This window comes from Cimex lectularius, unplaced genomic scaffold (assembly GCF_000648675.2).
Source record: "Cimex lectularius strain Harlan isolate CLEC.00 unplaced genomic scaffold, Clec_2.1 scaffold5, whole genome shotgun sequence".
Taxonomy (NCBI): domain Eukaryota; kingdom Metazoa; phylum Arthropoda; class Insecta; order Hemiptera; family Cimicidae; genus Cimex; species Cimex lectularius.
The window spans coordinates 22,976-43,876 of NW_019392993.1; the positions used below are offsets into that span (position 1 = coordinate 22,976).

The 20,901-nt window shown below is 31.2% G+C and overlaps 2 protein-coding genes across 4 annotated transcripts; one reads left to right on the forward strand and one right to left on the reverse strand.

The window, feature by feature from the left end:
• Positions 1–1,077: 1,077 nt before the first annotated feature.
• Positions 1,078–19,379, reverse strand: LOC106664907 (protein timeless homolog). Of its 2 annotated transcripts, none has more exons than XM_014390981.2 (28): positions 19,235–19,379; positions 15,315–15,417; positions 15,090–15,243; positions 14,341–14,521; positions 14,149–14,283; positions 13,995–14,090; positions 13,775–13,938; positions 13,463–13,580; positions 13,254–13,400; positions 13,081–13,193; positions 12,888–13,020; positions 12,660–12,814; positions 12,465–12,592; positions 12,268–12,409; positions 12,110–12,190; positions 11,952–12,052; positions 4,513–4,545; positions 4,376–4,451; positions 4,113–4,311; positions 3,893–4,041; positions 3,714–3,802; positions 3,560–3,660; positions 3,396–3,474; positions 3,197–3,328; positions 2,972–3,136; positions 2,718–2,902; positions 1,811–1,944; positions 1,078–1,748 (listed from the first exon to the last, which is right to left on the reverse strand). In XM_014390981.2, exons 2-28 carry the CDS (start codon positions 15,415–15,417, stop codon positions 1,124–1,126), a joined length of 3,918 nt encoding a protein of 1,305 aa, XP_014246467.1. In that variant the 5' UTR covers positions 19,235–19,379; the 3' UTR covers positions 1,078–1,123. The 2 variants fall into 2 exon arrangements, with proteins under 2 accessions (XP_014246467.1, XP_014246468.1); XM_014390982.2 differs by having other exon boundaries at positions 15,315–15,428.
• LOC106664908 (nephrocan) lies at positions 6,336–11,938 on the forward strand. Of its 2 annotated transcripts, none has more exons than XM_014390983.2 (2): positions 6,336–6,598; positions 8,997–11,938. In XM_014390983.2, the coding sequence occupies exon 2, from the start codon at positions 9,069–9,071 to the stop codon at positions 11,274–11,276; it is 2,208 nt and encodes a 735-aa protein (XP_014246469.1). In that variant the 5' UTR covers positions 6,336–6,598; positions 8,997–9,068; the 3' UTR covers positions 11,277–11,938. The 2 variants fall into 2 exon arrangements, with proteins under 2 accessions (XP_014246469.1, XP_014246470.1); XM_014390984.2 differs by lacking the exon at positions 6,336–6,598 and adding an exon at positions 7,110–7,304.
• Positions 19,380–20,901: the final 1,522 nt, after the last annotated feature.

Below are 20,901 nucleotides of genomic sequence, written 5' to 3' on the forward strand. Positions count from 1 at the left end.
CTTGAATCAGTTCAAAAGACAAAATAAAATAAAAAGAAACTTGTATTAACTTAATCAAAACCAGAAATTAACACTCGTTCATAACTTGAAAATTATAAATCCCTGCTGCCCTCACTTAAAAAAAATTATAATAATAAAATAAAATAATACAGCTCTCTTTCTAAAATAAATAAAACTTCACTTATATTTAAAAAAAATTAAATAAAAGTCTGGCCTGATTTTCACTGTCGCTTGGATTCCTCTGTCACTCCTCTCTCCGGTTTCCTCTAGTTTTCTAGATTCCCCTGACGTCCTCTGGATACTCGCTACCCGATGAAGAAGCACTTAAAAAGTTTGGAAAACAATCTTTTTCCTGTTGTAAGCTTGCATCCTCTCTCCGATGGCCTGCGGTTTCTTGCCTATCCTTGCCAGCCAGGCCCCTCTCCGTTCGGGTGCTCTGGCTGGCCCCTGCTCGTCCTCGCTACGCTTTCCTCCACTTCCCCAACCACCCGAACGTTTTAGGACCTTCGCCGTCATTGCCCAGCTTTCTTAAGGGGTCCTCTGTCTTCTGCCGTATACATATACCACCCCACAAAAATTTCTCACTTATATGACAAGTATAAGTTGGTATGTGTTGCAATTGCCCAAGGCTATATAAATTATAATCCTTGGTTTATTTCCCATCAGATACCCACACTCGGTCTTGGTATCTCTTTCTCCCGGTCTACTCCAAATTTTGGGATCATGACGACAAACATCCTAGAACTCTCTTGTACTAATCTAAGTAATATGTTTTACTCTAAAAGCTTAATTTCAAATGTATTTAACATTATTTAAAAGATGGACTGGTCTATAACTTTTTATATATCGTACATACCATTGATATATGTACTTAAATATGTTTATGGAATAAACCCAGTAGACAGTTTTTATCCATGCTGTTACTCTATGTTATGGCATACATTTTGTTTTGTTTTGTAAATTTTTGTAATAATAAAGCCTATTTCTATTATTATAGAATAAAGCAAAAGTGTTATTTCTTTAAAATTTGTAGCAAAACTAATTAGGAAAAATCTAACAACAAAAGAAAGTTTTAACTGTATAGGTTTATTTTTATAAAAATGTACATGTTTACAATTTTTATTTAGTCTTCATCATCTGACTCGATTACAAACCGTTTCTTTCTCTTAACTTGAACATCATTATCCGCTTCATCATCAGAAACAATCCTGTCCCTTTTCCCTAGGTTGATCTGTGAGTTTGAATCAGAAGACTGCGAAGATAGAACCCTGCTCGCTGAAAATGAAGTTGTGTCTGGTTGGCTTTCACAGCTTTCTTGTGATGCCTTGCTTCCGTTGATTCTTTCATTATTCTCTTCTTGACACGCCCCATTTTGGACAATATCATTTGAGTTTTGTACAAAAACATTTTCTACTTCACTCTCTATTGGTTTTGAAAGAGAAATTGGATCACAATCGTCATCACTGCTGTCGGATAAAATTCGCTTTCTGACTGAAAACACTTCAGCATGTTCTAAGAATTCATCGTCAGATTCATCGCTTGATTTACTTGAAATACTGGTTTTCCTGAATCGTGATGATTTCAGTTTATGAACATTCTTCTCATAGGAACTTTCCGATTCCGATCCACTTAAATTTAGTTCTCTTCTCAAAGTATCTTTACACTGTTTACTTATGAGACTGTCAAAATCTAATTCTTTATCTTTTACATCATCAACCAGCACATCTTGCACTTCGCCAGTGATTTTTCTAAAATAAACAGAGTTGATAATTAACAAGTTTTTCAAATGTTAATATATGGGAATAATTACAGTATTAAGGAGTTGATCTCTTCAGCACAAGATGGAAGATAACTTTCATAATTATAGGCTATATAATTGATTAATGCTTTTCGGTCATTGAAATCTTGCATATTCCAACCAGATGGTATTCTCCAGTATACTTCCTACAAATATATTTAGTCCAATAAAATAATAAATTCAATTAATTAAGGTTTTAAGTTGAGATAAAAAGTCAGTGTCACGAGCGGGGTTCGAACCCACGACCTTCGGCTAGATAGGTTAAATACCGCTCAAGTGGTAGAGCAGGGGCGTATCTGGTCAAGATTGTGGGGTCGAATCCCGCTCGTGACACTGACTTTTTATCAACTTAAAACCTTAATTAATTGAATGATATTAATTGGTCAAGCTGACCATGAAAAATAGTGAATAAAATAATAAAGTGTAATGATATTTTCATTTGACTAAATTTCTTAATTTGTTTCTATGTAGACAGTTTTTATGCATGTACGACATATAAGGTATGATAATAATTATGAAAAAAATGCTGAAATGCTACTTTGTGAGAAGGTGATTGTATCATCTATGTGATATGCCTGCTAATTATCACTTGATATGAAAATGTTTAGCTATTCCATTGTATTTTATGGCTGCTTAACAATCCATCAATCTAATCTGATGCAGATTATTGAACTGCCAAGAATTGTATAACACGTGAAATATCTCATGTTGTCTTGATTAAAGATAGTCGTCAATTAGATTGTTTAAAAAATTCATTAGATTTTACTTTTTGAACAAAAGTGGAAAAACAGGTATCCACCTGAGGCTAAAAACAGGAAATTGAAAGTCTGATGTACTAACCACTCAGCTATCGCAATCCCAAAGGAATTAAACGTTAATAACCTAGATTTCAGACATCATCGGATTATAGTCAGCATACCTGTTGTTGAAATGGTTTTTGAAAATTCAATGACCAAAGTAGATTTTGAAAATTGACATTTTCTATCGAAAGCATTGAATCCTGAAGTAATGGAAGCAAAGGGACGTCTGTATCAAGTTTGTCGTCGAGATCTTCTAAACATTCGTCAATGCAAGAGCTGATCCATTTTAAACCTTCGATTAAAACTAAAAGAAAAAAAAAAACATTTTTTTAAAAGTGATTATTTTCTCAATTTTTAAATAGGCGGAAATTACATTTATTTTCTGGAACAGCCTGGAGAATATTTTTGATAGAAGAGGCCAGTTTTGGAGCATTTTCTATTACTTCCTCCTCCTTCTCCTCCTCGTCCTCATCATCATCACTTGAATCTTCAATTTCTGTATCAAGATCCTGTTCAGGCACTGAATCGTTGATCAATTCTAGGGAGGGATAAGAAAAAATTAGAACAAATTAGAATGACAACAACAATGAAAACTTACTGGGTTTATTCTTCTTCCGTTTTTTAACAATTTCTTTTCTATCCTGGATCAAACCGAGTCTTAATAGAGTGGCTACTATGACCCTATGTGATTTCTCTTCGCTTAATCTCTCAGAGATATTCACCAAGGGATCTACAAAAAATTTTAATTAGTAACTATACTAGATTTTCATTCACTAAAGACTTTTTTTTAAAAGTACCCTCGGTGTCTTTGAATTCATTGTACAATTTTGTCAACTCTTGTTCAAGCTCTTCTGTCCACTTATTGTTCCTCTTTTTCTGTAAATAATCAAATTTAAGTACTGTTTTAATGAGAAAATATAAAAATTTTAAACATATATTATAAAAATAGTGGTGCTCTTACTTTGTTGTCCACAAGCAAAAACATTTCTTTAAGTTTCTTGATAACTGTTTTCTTCGATCTATCTTTTCTTATCATATTGTCCATTATCCAATCAACCATCGCTAAAACAAACCTAGTGTTAAATTTGGAAAAATAAAATACAAAATCAACTTACGTTCGGAAGGCTTTTTAGTGTCATATTCTAATGATAAAGTACGAAGTTCTTCCTCTTCGTGTTCTTCCCAAAATCCTTTTGGTTTGGCTCTTAAACAAATAAAATAATAAATTACTGAAAATAAACTATGAGGTTTTTTTAAAATAAACAGATATTGAGATTAGCTTGAGAATGATTACTTTTCTTTATTAGAAGATCCATATCCTTCCTCAATTTCATAAGCATCTTTGGTAGTTTTCAGAAACAACAATTCAGCAAAGACTAGCTGATTTTTCTGAGCTACTTGAACGAATTTCCTTGTAATGAAAACAGCCAATTTTGCCAATTCCTAATTTGTGAATTAAAAAACAAACATTAATTACATAATTAAGAGTAAAACCAAATTATATAAAACATTACATTATACTTAGGGTTGTTAGCCCTGAGGATCTTCTGGAATTTGATGAATAGCGAAGCCTGGAAAAGCAAAACGTGCATTTTACAGTCCCATGCAATCCGGTGAAGCATTCTCACGATGCACCAATTCGTGAAATTCGTGTTTGTTTCAAAATCAGATAAAAGTTGACAGCAAATGTGTATTATCTTGGGTGAGGCAAACCTATCATAACATACAAATAAAAAATAATAAAAACTAGCACATATCTTTAACTGAATCGATATACCTTTTTAATAAATCCATAATTTCGAAATTTTGCTCTACAACCTCAGGATAAACCTCGTTTTCCTCTTCATCACTTTCTAAAATAAACAATTAGTACATTTAAAAATGAAAAATGAAACAGCAAAAAATAACAATTACCATCTTCCAACTCTTCAGCCAAATTAGTTTTATCTGAAAAATAAATTTAACATTAATGCAAATCCATGGTACAAAATTAGCAGAATAGAATTTAAGATCAAATTCTTTCAATCAGGGAGCATTGATTGAGGAATTGAAAATTCATCAGATTTGCAAAGGAAGCATACAATTTTTTTTTTGTCAAAATTTAAATACCTGACATAGCTAAAACTATCTCCAACTTAGCAGAGAAAATTCTAGGCTTTAAACAAAAAAACATTCAACATATTATTGAAAACAGCAAAATGGAAAAAAAAAAAAACAACCCGAGATCTTCTGTGGTATACAGATGGCTCAAATATGGGGAAATGGTGGGCATAAAAATAAATAACTCAAGGGTGCAACAATAATAATACTGTTACATAGCCAGGTAGCTCTAAAAGTTCTTTAAGGCTACAAGATCAACACAAAATATATCTAAGTATCACAAAAATAGCTGGGATCTATAAAAAATAGCCCAATGCTAAAGGTGGGTCCGGGTTCATGAAGGAATTTCAGGCAATGAGGCGGCAGACCTACTATATAATAAAGAAGCCTTGGAACCTAGGCCCAAATCAATTTTGTGGCATAAACTATAGCCAGAACTTGATTCTTGGGGCCACACACAGAACACAACAAATACTATAAACGTATGCCAGGCATGAGGTAAGCAAAAAGACTATCGAAAAAACAACCCAATGGGAAAAAAAGAAAATCCTAACAGAAAAGAACTAAAAACTAAAAACTCTAACAGGTATATTTACTGACATGCTCCAGTAATATATCACAGAACATATCTTTGAAAAGGTATTCCTTTACAATGAAGTCTTGGATATCATACCCCCAAGAAGAATTCTGTATTTCATTAAAGAAACAAAAATCTACCAGGAAATACATTAGCAGAGATAAGACATAATAGATAAAAGATTAAGTGTTAAACAGTAAAATCCCTTCGACTACAAATAAGGGGGGGTCAAATTTTTCCAGCTCCAGGGACATTACTTTTAATCTTTTTATATTATAAAAAAATAAATTACGCATTTTGTTAACAATGTCTGGTGTTTATTGACCGTTAGATCTCCAAATAATCTTTTTTTTTTTTTTTTTTAAAGATAGTTCCTACTGACAGTAAATTGTTTTCCAACGATCTGGATTTCGAGCCCTTAGCTCATCATCAGGTTGAAGGATTTCTACAACCACGCAATTCACGTCGAGAAACGTGGTTGTAGAAATCCTTCAACCTGATGACGAGCTAAGGGCTCGAAATCCAGATCGTTGGAAAACAATTTACTGTCAGTAGGAACTATCTTTAAAAAAAAAGGATTGAACACCGCACTCACTCCATCATTCATCATTTCTCTCCAAATAACCTGTTAACAGTGCTTAAACATTGCAAAGGGATGGAACAAAGGACTAAAATCTTAATGATTTCATCCATTGTGGCATTATAATTGTAGTTTTAAATTTTTTTTTAAGTGTGTATTTAATTTTTAATCAACATTTTAATTTTTTTTCTCTCTCTCTCTCTCTCTTTTTCTCAGTTAATTTCTCAAAATTGCAATGGGCTTTCTCACTTTCTCTCTAAATTTCAATGGGTTTAGAATTTTTGTATTAAACCCTAAGGCAAAACAATAAAAATGTTATTATAAATCAATATTAATTTAATTTTATATAAATTTTTTAAAAATAATTATGAGTTTTTAGTTTTGTGGTTTTTAATGCACAAAATTAAATAGTTCATCAACATTAAAAATTTCAATGTTACATTTAAACCCTGAATATTTTTTGTGAAACGGCAATTTTAATTTGTTTCATTTAAAGGTGCAACACTGAACTGAATCCACAGATTCAATGGTTGAGAGTGTACTCTCAGCGTGAATATGGTGGAATCTGCACATGCTCAGGTCTGAAATTTGGGCCCAGCTTCCTGTATCCCAAAGGCTCATCTTGGTTTGCTCTTCCCAGTGCAGTTTTCTCATCTTTGTGCTCCGTTTTTTAACCAAAAATGAAAATATGATCGTCTGAGAACAGGCCGGATAAGTGAGACATGACATCAACCCAATGAAATGTGAGTAGAAATTAAAAAAAGAGATAGAAAAAAAATGCAATGGTGCATCTTTTTTTCACCATTTTAATACTACAATATTAAAGAATTATTTGATCTTTTAAATAAATTCATATAAATATTTATTCCTTTAAAAATTCTACTTTACCCATATATAATTTAAAAAATATAATATTCTAAGATATAAAATTTTAAATTAGACAATATTTTCATTTCTTTCAATGTATTAACATACTAAGAAAATTGAAGAACAAGAAACTAATAATATCATAAAAATTAATAAATTATCAATTTTCAACATATTTAATTATAAGTGATATGTACATAACAAGGGGGTTAAACAAATTATTTTTATTATGAAGAGTTTTATTTTATTTTTGTTTATGACTGTTTTAAAAGTGAAAACAATTTACAAAAGTTAGTCAAAAAATAATATAACCAGGCTATTTAACCAAATTTAATGTTAGAAGTTAAAACTATTATACACAGTTACACCATTAAATAAATAAAAAGACATTAACACATAATTGATCATTTACGAGCTAAATGGCACGAAAATGAATGAAAATCATGTTAATTTATATCTTGAAGGGTGAAATCAATAGGAAGGGTGGGACACTCTGAGGCAAAAGTAGGGCCAGAAGATGAAATCAATATCTAAATTTGTGTGTATCTGAGTAGTAAACAAACTCCTTTGGTAAAATTGGAGGTAATTTGTTTTTATTTTAAAAGTAATAATTATAACTAAGGGAAAATCTGAAATATTGACATTCCATCTAATAGGGCATATGCAATCGAATGTTGTAAAGTTCAACTTAAAGTGGTACAAGATGTGATCAAAAAAAGGATAGATAATTTAAATGACTAAAAATTTTACTTTAAATATAATAAACCACCGGTTTAAAGTTTATTAAAAATTAATCATAATTTTGCTTTGTTTAAATTTTTTTAAAATTTACATGTGCATGCATAATAAATAACAGTGCTTATACACATGCCATTCAATTATTATAATTTCCACTGGATTTTGTGCATTCTGTTTTTACTTCGTGTTATAATATTAATGATTTTAATTAGAAATTTGTGTGTTTGTGGTAACGTTTTAAAAATTTTATTTCATATTTTCTTTGTAATTGTGTGTGTATGAGATTAATAAGTGCAAAATTTTACAGTTTATTTAAAAAAAATGTATAATTATTAAGAATTAGTTTTTTCTGACAACTTGGTGAATGCTTAATTAATATTTCATGTTGCACCGGCACTACTGGGTCTGTCTTCATTTGTTTTTTGTTTGAGTTATTCAAACGCGTTTCGGCATTACGCCATCTTCAGTGAGGAGTTTCTCAAACAAAAAACCTGCAGGTGAAGGCAGACCCAGTAGTGGCCGTGTGCCAGTTAACATGAGTTCACCGACTCGCAGACCAAAACCCATAATCTACTATTTAATATTTCTCTTTCTAACCCTGTTTGTGGATGTATATAATTTTTTCTTACTATTTATAATAAATTTATAATAAGAATATTATGATTTATGTTGAAATTGTCATATGAGAATGAATATTTTGTGTATGCAAAGGCACATGTATCTTTGGTAGTTATTAGTCTACTTAAAAATTTAAAGCACACAATGATATTAGTTAGGGAGTAAGTGTAAGTGATTAGTGAATGAGTGATCGATGGAGGGAGAGGGAGAGGGAGACAGAGAGAGAGAGAGTGTGAGAGAGGGGTGAATTAATGAATATAGTTTTATTTAAAAATCTCAAATTTAGGTCACAAACAACTTTTCTCACAATTAATGAGAGACAGAGAGAGAGAGAGAAAGAGAGGGGGGAATTAATGAATAGTTTTATTTTAAAAATCTCATAAATTTAGGTCACAAACAACTTTTCTCACAATTAATGAGAGACAGAGAGAGAGAGAGAGAAAGAGAGGGGGGAATTAATGAATAGTTTTATTTTAAAAATCTCATAAATTTAGGTCACAAACAACTTCTCTCACAATTAATGAGAGAGAGAGAGAGAAAGAGAGAGAGAGAGAGGGGGGAATTAATGAATAGTTTTATTCTAAAAATCTCATAAATTTAGGTCACAAACAACTTCTCTCACAATTAATGAGAGAGAGAGGAATTAATGAATAGTTTTATTTTTAAAATCTCATAAATTTAGGTCACAAACAACTTCTCTCACAATTAATGAGAGAGAGAGAGAGAGAGAGAGAGAGAGAGAGAGAGAGAGAGAGAGAGAGAGAAAGAGAGAGAGAGCGAGAGAGAGAGAGAAAGAGAGATAGAGGGGTGAAAGAGAAAGCGAGAGACAGACAGAGAGAAAAAGAGAGCCATACAGAACAGATAAATGTTATGTTCAATTTGTACAGAAAGTTAAAAACACTTTTTGTTTGTTTTCAGCTGTGCCAAAACATGGATTCTTTTTAAACGCAAATCCACACAGAAGAAATGTAATTAATTGAAACAGGAGAAATGGCTCACTGGCAGCTAGGTGCGATCGTCTTCTTCCTTCGGTTCTTCCTATCTCATCCACAGTGCATCTTCTGCACGGATGAGTGTAATCAGCTTAAAAGCACAAGCATTGACTTTGTAAATATTTCAATAATCTGTGATCACGATGCGAACATAACCAAGTTTGTTGAGGCTAACAACCTTACGAATCCGAACAGTATTAAATTGTTATATTCGTCTTTATTGAAGTCCGGTCTAAGCAATCTGTCTTCAGCCAAAATTGTAGATTTATCAGGTAATGGCTTGACTGTTATTAATGTAAACATTTTTCACAATGTCCAGAGTTTATGTCTTTCTCACAACAACCTAACGCAGATCAAGGGGAACCTGATGAAACTGAAATTTATCGATTTATCTCATAATTTGATCAGCAATATTTCAAAATGTCCAATTTTGTCTGGCAACGTTTCATATATAAGTCTGAACAACAATTTAATATCTTCCTTGAACAATTTTTCAAGTGATACTTTAGAACATTTTGACTTAAAAAACAACAAAATTAATTTATTGAGTTTAAACAAATTTAAAAAACTAAAGATATTAGACTTGAGTAATAATTTAATTGCTCAGATCAGTGCCAACATCTCACACGAAGTACCAAAATTAGAGATATTAAATCTTTCATCAAATGCTATTAAGACCCTGGATAACTACAGTTTTAATTTAACAAATCTGTTAAAACTAGATTTAAAAAATAACAAATTAAAGCACTTGTCACCGAAATGCTTTGTAGGACTGAATAAACTACAGTTTTTAGATATTTCACAAAATAAATTAAAAACGGTGTTTCCCAGTACACTCCAATATCTTTCTGGTCTCATACAACTGATTATTTCTGAAAATAAAGACTTTTCAACTCAAGACTTTGGGCTTCTACTTGCATCAAAGAGATTAAAAAGTGTCAATGCTTCAAATACTAACCAGAAAAAGATTCCGTCGAGCTTGATCCGATCTGTACGATATTTATTCCTTTCATTTAATAATATAACTCAAATACAATGTGGCGATCTAGACAGCTATCCTTTGCTAAACAGCCTCGATCTATCACACAATAACATTAGTTACATTGAGGATGACGCGTTAGGCAGATTAGAATTGCTTAAGACTATAATTCTTAGTTACAACTTCCTCATATCGATACCATATACGTTGCCAAATAATTTAAAGACTTTGTTAATTAACAATAACGTTGTTAAAAAAATAACGACAACGGATTTTTCAAGTATTATCCAGTTGAAACAATTAGACCTCTCTAACAACAGAATAACAACAATCGCTGAAGGATCGTTTGCTCAACTTATTCTTCTTCAGACACTGAACTTATCAGGAAACAACATTAATATTTTGTCAAGCAGTATTTTTACAAATCAAAGAAATCTGAAAACTTTGGATTTGAGTAATCTAAACAATGTGATGAAATGTGATCAAGTGCTTTGTTTTCCTGTCCCTGAATCAAACGAACTACAAGAACTCATACTTATGAATAGTCCTGTTCTTGTAAACCGGCTTGTCAATGATGCTGCAGCATTAAAAACATTTAAGCAGCTGACTATTTTAAATCTTGCTTATGCAAACTTGACAGAACTGCGAAATGACTTGTTGAACTATTTTCCAAGGCTTAAGCAGCTATATTTGCAGGGTAACGATTTGAACTGTACTTTATTACAATCGACATATTTATGGCTAGAAATTAAAGAAGTAGACGATTGTATTTTTAAGATGAATGAAATCGAAGTGACAACTACAATCATGACTGTTGCAGTAAAAAATAAAGTAAGCAAAGAATCGACTGTACCTTCTTCAGTGGAGACAAACTTAAAATCGCCAAATACAACAAAAACTGATATATTTGCTTCAACTACTAAAGATTTCTTCATGGACTTTCAGTTTAAGAACATTTCCGAATTTCCTGTACCTCAAAAAAATGAAGCTTCTAATAAAGTTGACATTTGGTACAAAGAATCTGATCTGGGAGTTGTAGATGCCTTTGCCGATAACACTCCAACCTCCCATCCAGGGCTGTTTATTTTATTAGTTCTTCCAATAGCTTTGGTATCGACGTACCTATGCTGGGCGATACATTACTCAAGATCTAAGAGGCAGTTAGCCAATGAAATAAGTCACGAAATGGACATTGAAATATCAAATATATCGAGTGAACTTTGGTGACCCTTACTATCAACATATAACAATTAAAAAGTATTTATTGTTAATGTAAATTAAGCAGAAGAGGATTGTGCGAAATAAACAAATATTGGAAATGTTATTAAGAAAGATAAATGTTAAAAGAGAAGAAATACCTAATATGTCCGTAATGAATCATTGTAATAAGGCAAGACAATCATGCCCTACAAAAGAAAATACAAATCTATATATTTTTATTAAACAAGAAAATATAAACAAGAGCCAATTTTTCTAAAATTTTAAGTAAATAGAATGTAAGTTTAACATTTCCCCCCTCTAATTTTAAACTGATGTGACAAATTGGTTTTATCGATCTATTAATCATTGTTTGACAATAGCTAATTGTAAAATTCTAGTAAAAAATTATAAAAGTATTATTATATATAACAGAAAAAAAAGTGCGCAAAGAAATAATGCTTTATTATCTAAAAACATCCAATTTAATGTTGATACTGTATGTTTTCTATTTGTTTATATAAGTACAAACAATTTGTAAATATTTGTTTTGTTATAGTACTCAAAATGTAAATAGTATTTATAAGTCCTAGCGTGTTTTATATACATTTTAATATGTAAATATTGGTATGGGATGAGTGATATTTTCAGATTAAGAATAAATGAAAAAAATTTAATTTATATTTGCTTTTTTAATTGACTGACCTGAGCCCAAATCGGCAAGAAAGACTTCTTTGAGGCACATCAGCTCTTCCTCCTGATTTATATTTTCTGAGCCGAATGTTTCGTTTTCAGGCCAGACTTCCCTGTTTAAAATAAGTGTTAAAAATCAACAGACATTTAAATAGATTTTAATTAAATACCTTGATGCTCTAAATAAAGCGATAGCTTCATCAAAACTTCCTGATTTCAACAAAAAGTTAATTCGCTTTATGGCTTCAAACCTACAATTAACATTAAAAAATTAATAGTCTCAAAATAATCAATGAATCATTGGATTAAACAAGTTGAAGAATCATACTTTTGCTGTTCCATATCCATTTCCAACGTTGCATCAAAAGGAATTACAACTTTATCAATTTCTGTTGAAAGAGTTTTCAAAATTTCACTTCTATTTTGCTCCCATATTTCTTCTAAATTCGCTGTTAATTGAGGAGTAGATTCTGCAACCAAATTTGTTTTCAAAGAAAGTAATAAAATTAATTTGATGTGCATTACTTTTTTTATTCTTCTTGCTTTTTCTCTTAGTCTGTTTCTTCTGCACCATTATTTTCTTATTTTTACAAAAATCACAAACAAGTTTTAAAAATATGTGGATAGTTTCTATCAAATCTACTAAATATTGCCTAAAATTGAAGAATCATTAATTAACAAGTACTACAAAATTTTGAAGAAAAAACAAAAACACTGTACTTTGAGAAATTCTGTTTTTTATAAGTGTTTGCTAAGATCAAAAGAAGTTCACGGTACTCAACTACATAGAAAATATTGCTTTTTATCACTTTAGACGATTCTCTAACTCCAGAATCTTCATTCTTATCCATTAACATAAGATTTTGTAAAAGTTCCTGGAGACAATAAAAAAACATGTGAATAGCAATAAATAAATTTAAAAAAAGCGTTTGATTATTTTTTAAAAACCTTATAAGCTTTTAGAGCGAGATGCATGCGGAAGGACCACAGCTTTATCTTCTTTTTGTCAGTAGTCATAATTTCGTACCATGTCTCCAAACATTTTTGGACAAAGTGGAATGTTTCAACTGCCATCGTTTCACTGAAATTGATAAGACGTTATTTCAATTTGTTTACAACAAGGATATTACAACACGGATACCTGACAAATTTGACCTGAAATCTATAAAATCTATTGAATTCCATAAAAAATTTTAAAGCTGTAAGATAATAAGACTCGTCGTTATCTTGAGTCTTTCCCCTTGCCAAACATTCCTAGAGCAAAAAATAAACAATGAAAATTGAAATTAAAAGAGCATTAAAAGAAATATTTACCCTAACATGCTGCATGAGGGGGTTGTAAGCAGCATGCAGTATTTCTATGCAGAACTGTTTTAATATGAGGCGGACGCTCAGGGCTGAACGGCGCTCCGTACTGTTACACCTTAAAGGTTGTTTATTTTTTGGAATCCTTGCTTTTTGCTAATGATTACAAATAATATACATATATATTTTTTTTAGTGGATTTATTTTATTAATTTCACCTTTTCCTGGTCAAATGTGATATACTTGGCTTCTTGAATCCGCTTATGGTATATCATATCTTTATCACTGGTAGATTTCATATTTTTGACAACAAAAGTGCCACCAAAGTTTGAGTGCCTAGAATTGATTTTTTTATTTTTTATTTATTTAATTAATTGAGTTGTTAGGTACAAATCTGTGATGAAATATATTTCTTATTTTTGGCAATGAAAATTTTCAATGAGATCAACAGTAGTTTTGGACCATAAGTATTAAGTGTTATTTCCAATATTTTGAAATTTTACCTGCTATTCAATCTTAAAGAGATTTACCTTGTGCCAAAATATTTTTTTTGTTTTTTAAGCTTTTCTTGTATTTCCGTTTGTCTTATTTGTAACAACTCTTGTTCATCCCTGCATTTTTCATCTTCACTTCTTTGAGCTGTCGTATTCGCCAAAAGTGCAGGCGGCTGTTCTCTCACCATGAGGCATATTATCTGTAAAATTATTTTTTAAACAGTGCCCAATGACAAAATTTAATGTTACAATTCACCTCTAACAAATGCATGTAAAAGTTGACTTCCTTGTCTGAGCTGGACATGTATAAAAGAATGTCAATCATTCCAGATTGATGAAGAGCCCATAAAACCTTTCAAAAATTATCTTTTTAGTTAAGAATCAATTTGTAATTAAATAAACAATAATACCTGATCATGAATACTAGCATCGTTATCGGGTCTCCAGTCGGAAACTGTGTTGGCTGGTACGTGCAAGATATTACGAATAAGTATAAGGATTCTTTCAATTGACCTCTGGTCGTCGTCATCCCGTTCTTCACTCGGCTGACAAATACGACAGAATATAGGGTAAAATTACATTTCGTTTAAAAGTCGATTTACCTTATTGAGAAGTGTGCTGAGCCTGTCTGTAAAAGAGGACCAGACCCTGTAGTCGTTGAAAGCTTCTTTGTAAAATTGCAAATGTGAAACAAGCTCTAGGTACTGATTGTGCTCACATTTATCAGCAGGAATTACATCATTATATACGAGTAGGGCAGGGTTTGTAAGATTTACTATAAGCCTATTAATATAAAAATTAACTTTTAACATGATTTAAGTAGTCTCCAAGAAAATTAAATCAATAATGGAATATAGTTCTTTTAATGAGATTTTTAAGTCAGTATTCTTATATCACATATATTTATGAGAATTAGGAGGAGAGGAACCATCAAAGAAAACTCAAAAAATTGTAGTCAAGCTTCTGGCATATTTAATACCTTTGTCAGGACTGCAATCTATAGCTTAAAAGAAACAAAGAGCATCAGTCCATATGGACCTCACAGAAATGCTTGTAGTCCTGTTGAAGGTATTAAATTGGCTGAAAGTTTGACTAAATTTTTTACATTTTCTTTGATGGCCTCCTCCCCAATAATCATTCAACATATGTAAAATACTGGAATAGGTAACAAATTTATGCTTAAAAGCATCAAAAACTTTCAGTTTAATATTACATATTTACTAATTTAATTATAAACTTATGTTGTAAAAATTTGTGGTTCAATAAAACTGAATTGAAGACTGAATTACTTTGACAAATATTTGCCAAAATGAAATTAATTTTTAATAATATTTTAGATAAATTAAAACACCTTATTGCAACATCAAACAAATCAAGCTCTTTATAATGACACTGAACTATCGGTAAGAGATCAGTTTTAAGAAGTTTGGCATTGCCGAGGTAACGTCGGATCTCATGCGATTCCCCATCCTTCTTAAGATATCTTATAAGATCCCTGAGAGTCTCTGAAATAAGATATGAAAATAAATATTTAGATGGTACTAAGAACGAATTGTAAAATTTGATAAGCACAAACCTCTGCAATGTGGTTCCAAATGGTACTTCTTGCCGTCGTAATAACCGAGTGCGTTACAAGTGGCGGCAAGTTCCGCTGACAAATATCCAGATATTGTTGCCATCTAGAAAAAAAAAATAAAACATATTTTAAATTAAATCATAGCTTGCTAAAACATAAAACTAAAAAAAATAAAAATAAAATAAATCTTCGAGAAAGACAGTGGTAAAAGGGGTCAGGAAAGACAACAACATAAATGTCAAATTCACTAGTTTTCATGGTCCACTTGACCAATTAATATCTGTCAATTAATTAAGGTTTTTAGTTGAGATAAAAAAATATCAAACGTCAAAGTATGTATAAGAAATATTATTTTTGTAATTTATTTATTTGTTTAATAGCAAGGGCTGTCGACAAGGACATTCCCACCTCTTATGCATGCAGAGTTTAAACCTAGACACACTCTCACTCATTCCCACATTCTTTCCAATTTGCATACGATTCACTCATGTAGTGGAGGAGAGTATTCGATATTCCTGTCGATCCTCTTGTACTATCACCTGGCATTCCTACAAGCTGTCTGTATGGAACCTAGGAATGACCCTCTTTAATTAAATGGTACACAAAGAGCAACTTTTTCTGAATGCTGGACACATACGAGGACTTTGGCCCAAAAGTGTCCATGTTTCAACTGCATAGTGCCAATTCTGAGTCGAGTTAGGATGATCCTTCTCATGTGGTTTAAATTCTCTGGGAGATACCTATCAACCGTGCTCTTGATGTGCAAGAGTTTTGGTCGGCCTGGTTCATTTAGGCAGAGTGCACACCAAAAAAACTGATTTCATAAAACTCATTTCCTGAAACCAGTTTCTAGAGATCATTCCCACTGAAGAAATTGTATTATGAAACGTATGTCCAACAAAGAAGCTTTTATTATTTGATGGTGGCTGAAAAATAAAAAAAGGAAGAGGAAGTACTGGGTTCATAACTTAATAAAAAATCAGGAGTACAGTGTGCTTATGAGAAAAAAATCCTTAGGTTTTATAGAATCAAAACCCTTTTTGGACTACTGCTGGAATTAGTCCCCTCATACTTAAAACAGAAAACACTTCAAGTGTGCAAGTCTGTGTTTTTCAACCAATCAAATTCAACTTTCAGGTTTCATGCATCCTGCCTTCTTTTCTTTACCATTTTCTTTATTGCTCGTTTAGAGTCCATGAGTCAGATCGTGATAGTGTCTTCTGGAGGGAAACTTTTACAATTTTCTATGCTGCCCTCCAGCCCGTGTCCAGACTACCACTACTGCTTTTCCTGGATGCTCCAACTCAGTGTATCTTGATAACAAAACAACGACGAGAGGGTCCATTGAAAATCTGTTCTTTTGGACTCACAATGCACTCAGAAGTCGGTGCACATGAAGTAGGAAGGATTAATTCTTTATAAATTATCCTTTTTTTAAATATTTGCTTGTACTAAATGCAATAATGTAAACAATCATTTAACCCTTCAACACACATTCAACCAGATCAACTTATCAATTTTATTTATGTTTTATTAACTTTGTTTAAATGTGTAATATTAGTTTTGAGAAAATATTTTTTAAATAAAAAAGCAAGTGGTGTAATGTTAAAGTTTTTTTTTTTTTGCTTTAGTGAGGTACCATAGCCATTTGCTCTAGATCTTTTTTTTTCTTTATATAGTTTATTTTAGATTGTTTATTTATTTATTTTTTTACCATTAATGAAAATCTATTAATTTATTTATTATATATAGCAAGGCTTGCACCCATTTGGTCTAATACATTCACTACTATGCTATAGATGCTAAAAAGCGGAAATTATCGAATATGTAATTATGATCTGTTCTAAACATGACGAACCAAGGAAGGAAACTTTATACTTGCTTGTTCGCATAATCCCTTGCCCATTTAACTTGAACACCATCTTAAGTTCTCAGAACTATGAGGTATTCAGGGTTTTATATGACAGTTTATAAAAAAGAAGTGGGCATTTAATTTTAAAGAAAGAAAAAAGTATGTTTGTGTGTGCGAATATGTATATGAATATATGTGTCAATGTATGAATGTAAGATATATGATAGTGAGACCAAAAGACTGATTATGAGTTATAGTTTTTAGCATAATGTAAACATTAACTAGATAATATAACAAATAAATAAATTAATAGATTTTCATTAATGGTAAAAAAAATAAATAAATAAACAATCTAAAATAAACTATATAAAGAAAAAAAAAGATCTAGAGCAAATGGCTATGGTACCTCACTAAAGCAAAAAAAAAAAACTTTAACATTACACCACTTGCTTTTTTATTTAAAAAATATTTTCTCAAAACTAATATTACACATTTAAACAAAGTTAATAAAACATAAATAAAATTGATAAGTTGATCTGGTTGAATGTGTGTTGAAGGGTTAAATGATTGTTTACATTATTGCATTTAGTACAAGCAAATATTTAAAAAAAGGATAATTTATAAAGAATTAATCCTTCCTACTTCATGTGCACCGACTTCTGAGTGCATTGTGAGTCCAAAAGAACAGATTTTCAATGGACCCTCTCGTCGTTGTTTTGTTATCAAGATACACTGAGTTGGAGCATCCAGGAAAAGCAGTAGTGGTAGTCTGGACACGGGCTGGAGGGCAGCATAGAAAATTGTAAAAGTTTCCCTCCAGAAGACACTATCACGATCTGACTCATGGACTCTAAACGAGCAATAAAGAAAATGGTAAAGAAAAGAAGGCAGGATGCATGAAACCTGAAAGTTGAATTTGATTGGTTGAAAAACACAGACTTGCACACTTGAAGTGTTTTCTGTTTTAAGTATGAGGGGACTAATTCCAGCAGTAGTCCAAAAAGGGTTTTGATTCTATAAAACCTAAGGATTTTTTCTCATAAGCACACTGTACTCCTGATTTTTTATTAAGTTATGAACCCAGTACTTCCTCTTCCTTTTTTTATTTTTCAGCCACCATCAAATAATAAAAGCTTCTTTGTTGGACATACATTTCATAATACAATTTCTTCAGTGGGAATGATCTCTAGAAATTGGTTTCTGAAAATGAGTTTTATGAAATCAGTTTTTTTGGTGTGCACTCTGCCTAAATGAACCAGGCCAACCAAAACTCTTGCACATCAAGAGCACAGTTGATAGGTATCTCCCAGAGAATTGCATCTTACATTCAAGTAAAGCATGTCCTGTTCTTAGTCCACATATTGATCGGCAGAACTCCTTTCCATCAGCCTGTACGGAAAACTGTGGAACTTTGGATCCTTTTGCCTCTGTGAAGTTTATATACTACTTTTCCTTGGTGCTTTCAGCTTTTTGCCGGTTCCATAATCTGGGTTTTTCAGGCTTCTTCGGAGCGTTAAAGAGTTGTTCTTACAGAGAGGTAAAGTGTTAAATGACAGCAGGAAAAAATGTCAAAATATAGCTAATAAAAAAAACTCAATAATTAAAAAACAAAATTATTCTGTAGGAAAAATTCTGCCAGGTTTTGTTATCTGAAAATCATAAATAGAACATTACTATCTATACATAATGTAGTTGTATATTATCTGTGCACAGTTTTATTAACTAAAGTACCGGCTAATTATAATTTTAATCATACATAGTGTACCCAAGAAAATTCTTTCTACATATAATGTTAAAAGTACATCTTTCTGACAGTAAATGTTTCAGAGCATTATTACAAATTAAAGATAAACAAATAATTGAACATTAAATTATGAGAGAAAAATAAAAATAAATTAATCTCTGACATCCATGAAAATTTCAACCAAAACGACATGCCTTCATCGAGCAAAAGTAAATTTGCAATAACAATAAATATGAAATTAAGAGGAGTTTTTGCATTTTTATTTGTTTAAAATTTTAAGAGAAAATAGATTAAAATTTTACTCTTATAAAACAAGGAACTTACGTTATATATCCAATTGATTATTTCAAACAGTCATCTTCTCGATGAAATAAACTGTCAGTGAAAAACCTGTTAAAATCACTAAAAGTATGTCCCATGAGTTTTTAACAATAATACGAAGGTTAAATGTTAAGGGTGTTAAGTGTTAAGGCAAGGTGGAAATTCTGGCGGGAGTTTCACTGACAATAGGTCACTGGAGTGTATTTTATAAGCAGGATCGATTTTATCCTGTCGACTCTTGAACGTCATTGGAATTGAAATCTCCAAATGCTACTGACCGAATTAAAATTAAAGAAAAGCACATATTATTCTTTTTCTTGTTTATAGATAATACTTAACATTTTATTCGCAGTTTTTAAAGTATTCAGGTGATAAATTGGTTCAAAATGCACAATATAAACACTATTACTGACACTTTTCACTCACAAAAAGTTTGCCTGAAATTAAATTGTGTTGATTTTATCTTTCAAATTAATGCAGTTTAATTTAATTGCAAAATAAACAGAAAAGTATAATCAACATCATCTAAAATATTTTAAAACTAGGTAAATTTATGACATTTCTTGGCTTATAAAACCTTCACAATAATTAATCTATAATGGAAAACAAAAATAAAAAGACCATAAATAGAAAAATTCTAATGCTTAATTACCAGTGCTAATGTCTTAGGAATCACTAATTATCAATCCCTTTTCTGTGTCAGAACATTAGTGATATATTTGTCCTCTCGGGGCAAAATTTGATAAGTCACAAAACTTTCGTGGATTGCAATTATAAATTTTAGACCTTTGGTATAAGTAGAATTATCAAAATGTTTCAAGGTGTCTTAAAAGGCACATTGTGTTTAAAAGGAAAATATTATGAACTCTATAAATTGCCCAGAGACTTACAGGCTTAAAGTCTTAATGAAAAATGCACTTATCTAATTTCCAGATCGCAGTATGGCCTGGATGAAAAAAACCAATCCAGTTGTTAACTGCCAAGCTTTCAATTTATTTTAAGGTCATCAAAATTAAGTTTTGTTGGGACTCAGTGTATCTTTAAAGAACTTTGAAACCACCTATCAAAAAATAAATTATTTAATTTGTAGATATATAATTTTATATATTAACTTATTATTTATTATTTATTTTTGAATTAATTAATATAATTTTTGTCCTAAAGTTAAAAATCTCAAATTATTTTATATTATTAAAAAGGTCCACTCGAGCTTCCATTCACTTCATTGCCTTAGCTTTTTCATTCCATAGAAAACTTCTTTCTTCACCTTATTCAATACCTAATAATTCCTTTAATCTATTACTGTTGCACTATTTTTTCCCTTTCCTTAGACCGTCAAGTGGTCATCGCCTTCAATTTGCTTACCATTCCTATATTAGATTCTGTTATGATCTTAAACCAAGGAATCATATTTACTCCTATAATAACGTCTTCAGCAACCTTCACTTTTAATATACATATTTAAAATTAAATCAAATAATGTCCTCAATATTTATCAACTTTTTTCCCCACATTCCTTATCCTAATGTGCCAATCATATCCCAAGCCTTCAACACTAACATGAAACTTTAGCATTATCCTTCAGAATTCAGAAGATCAAGACTATGGAATTCGCTCCCCTGGGAAGTAAGTTCTGCTCCCTCACTAGCTTGAATACCAACCACTACGTG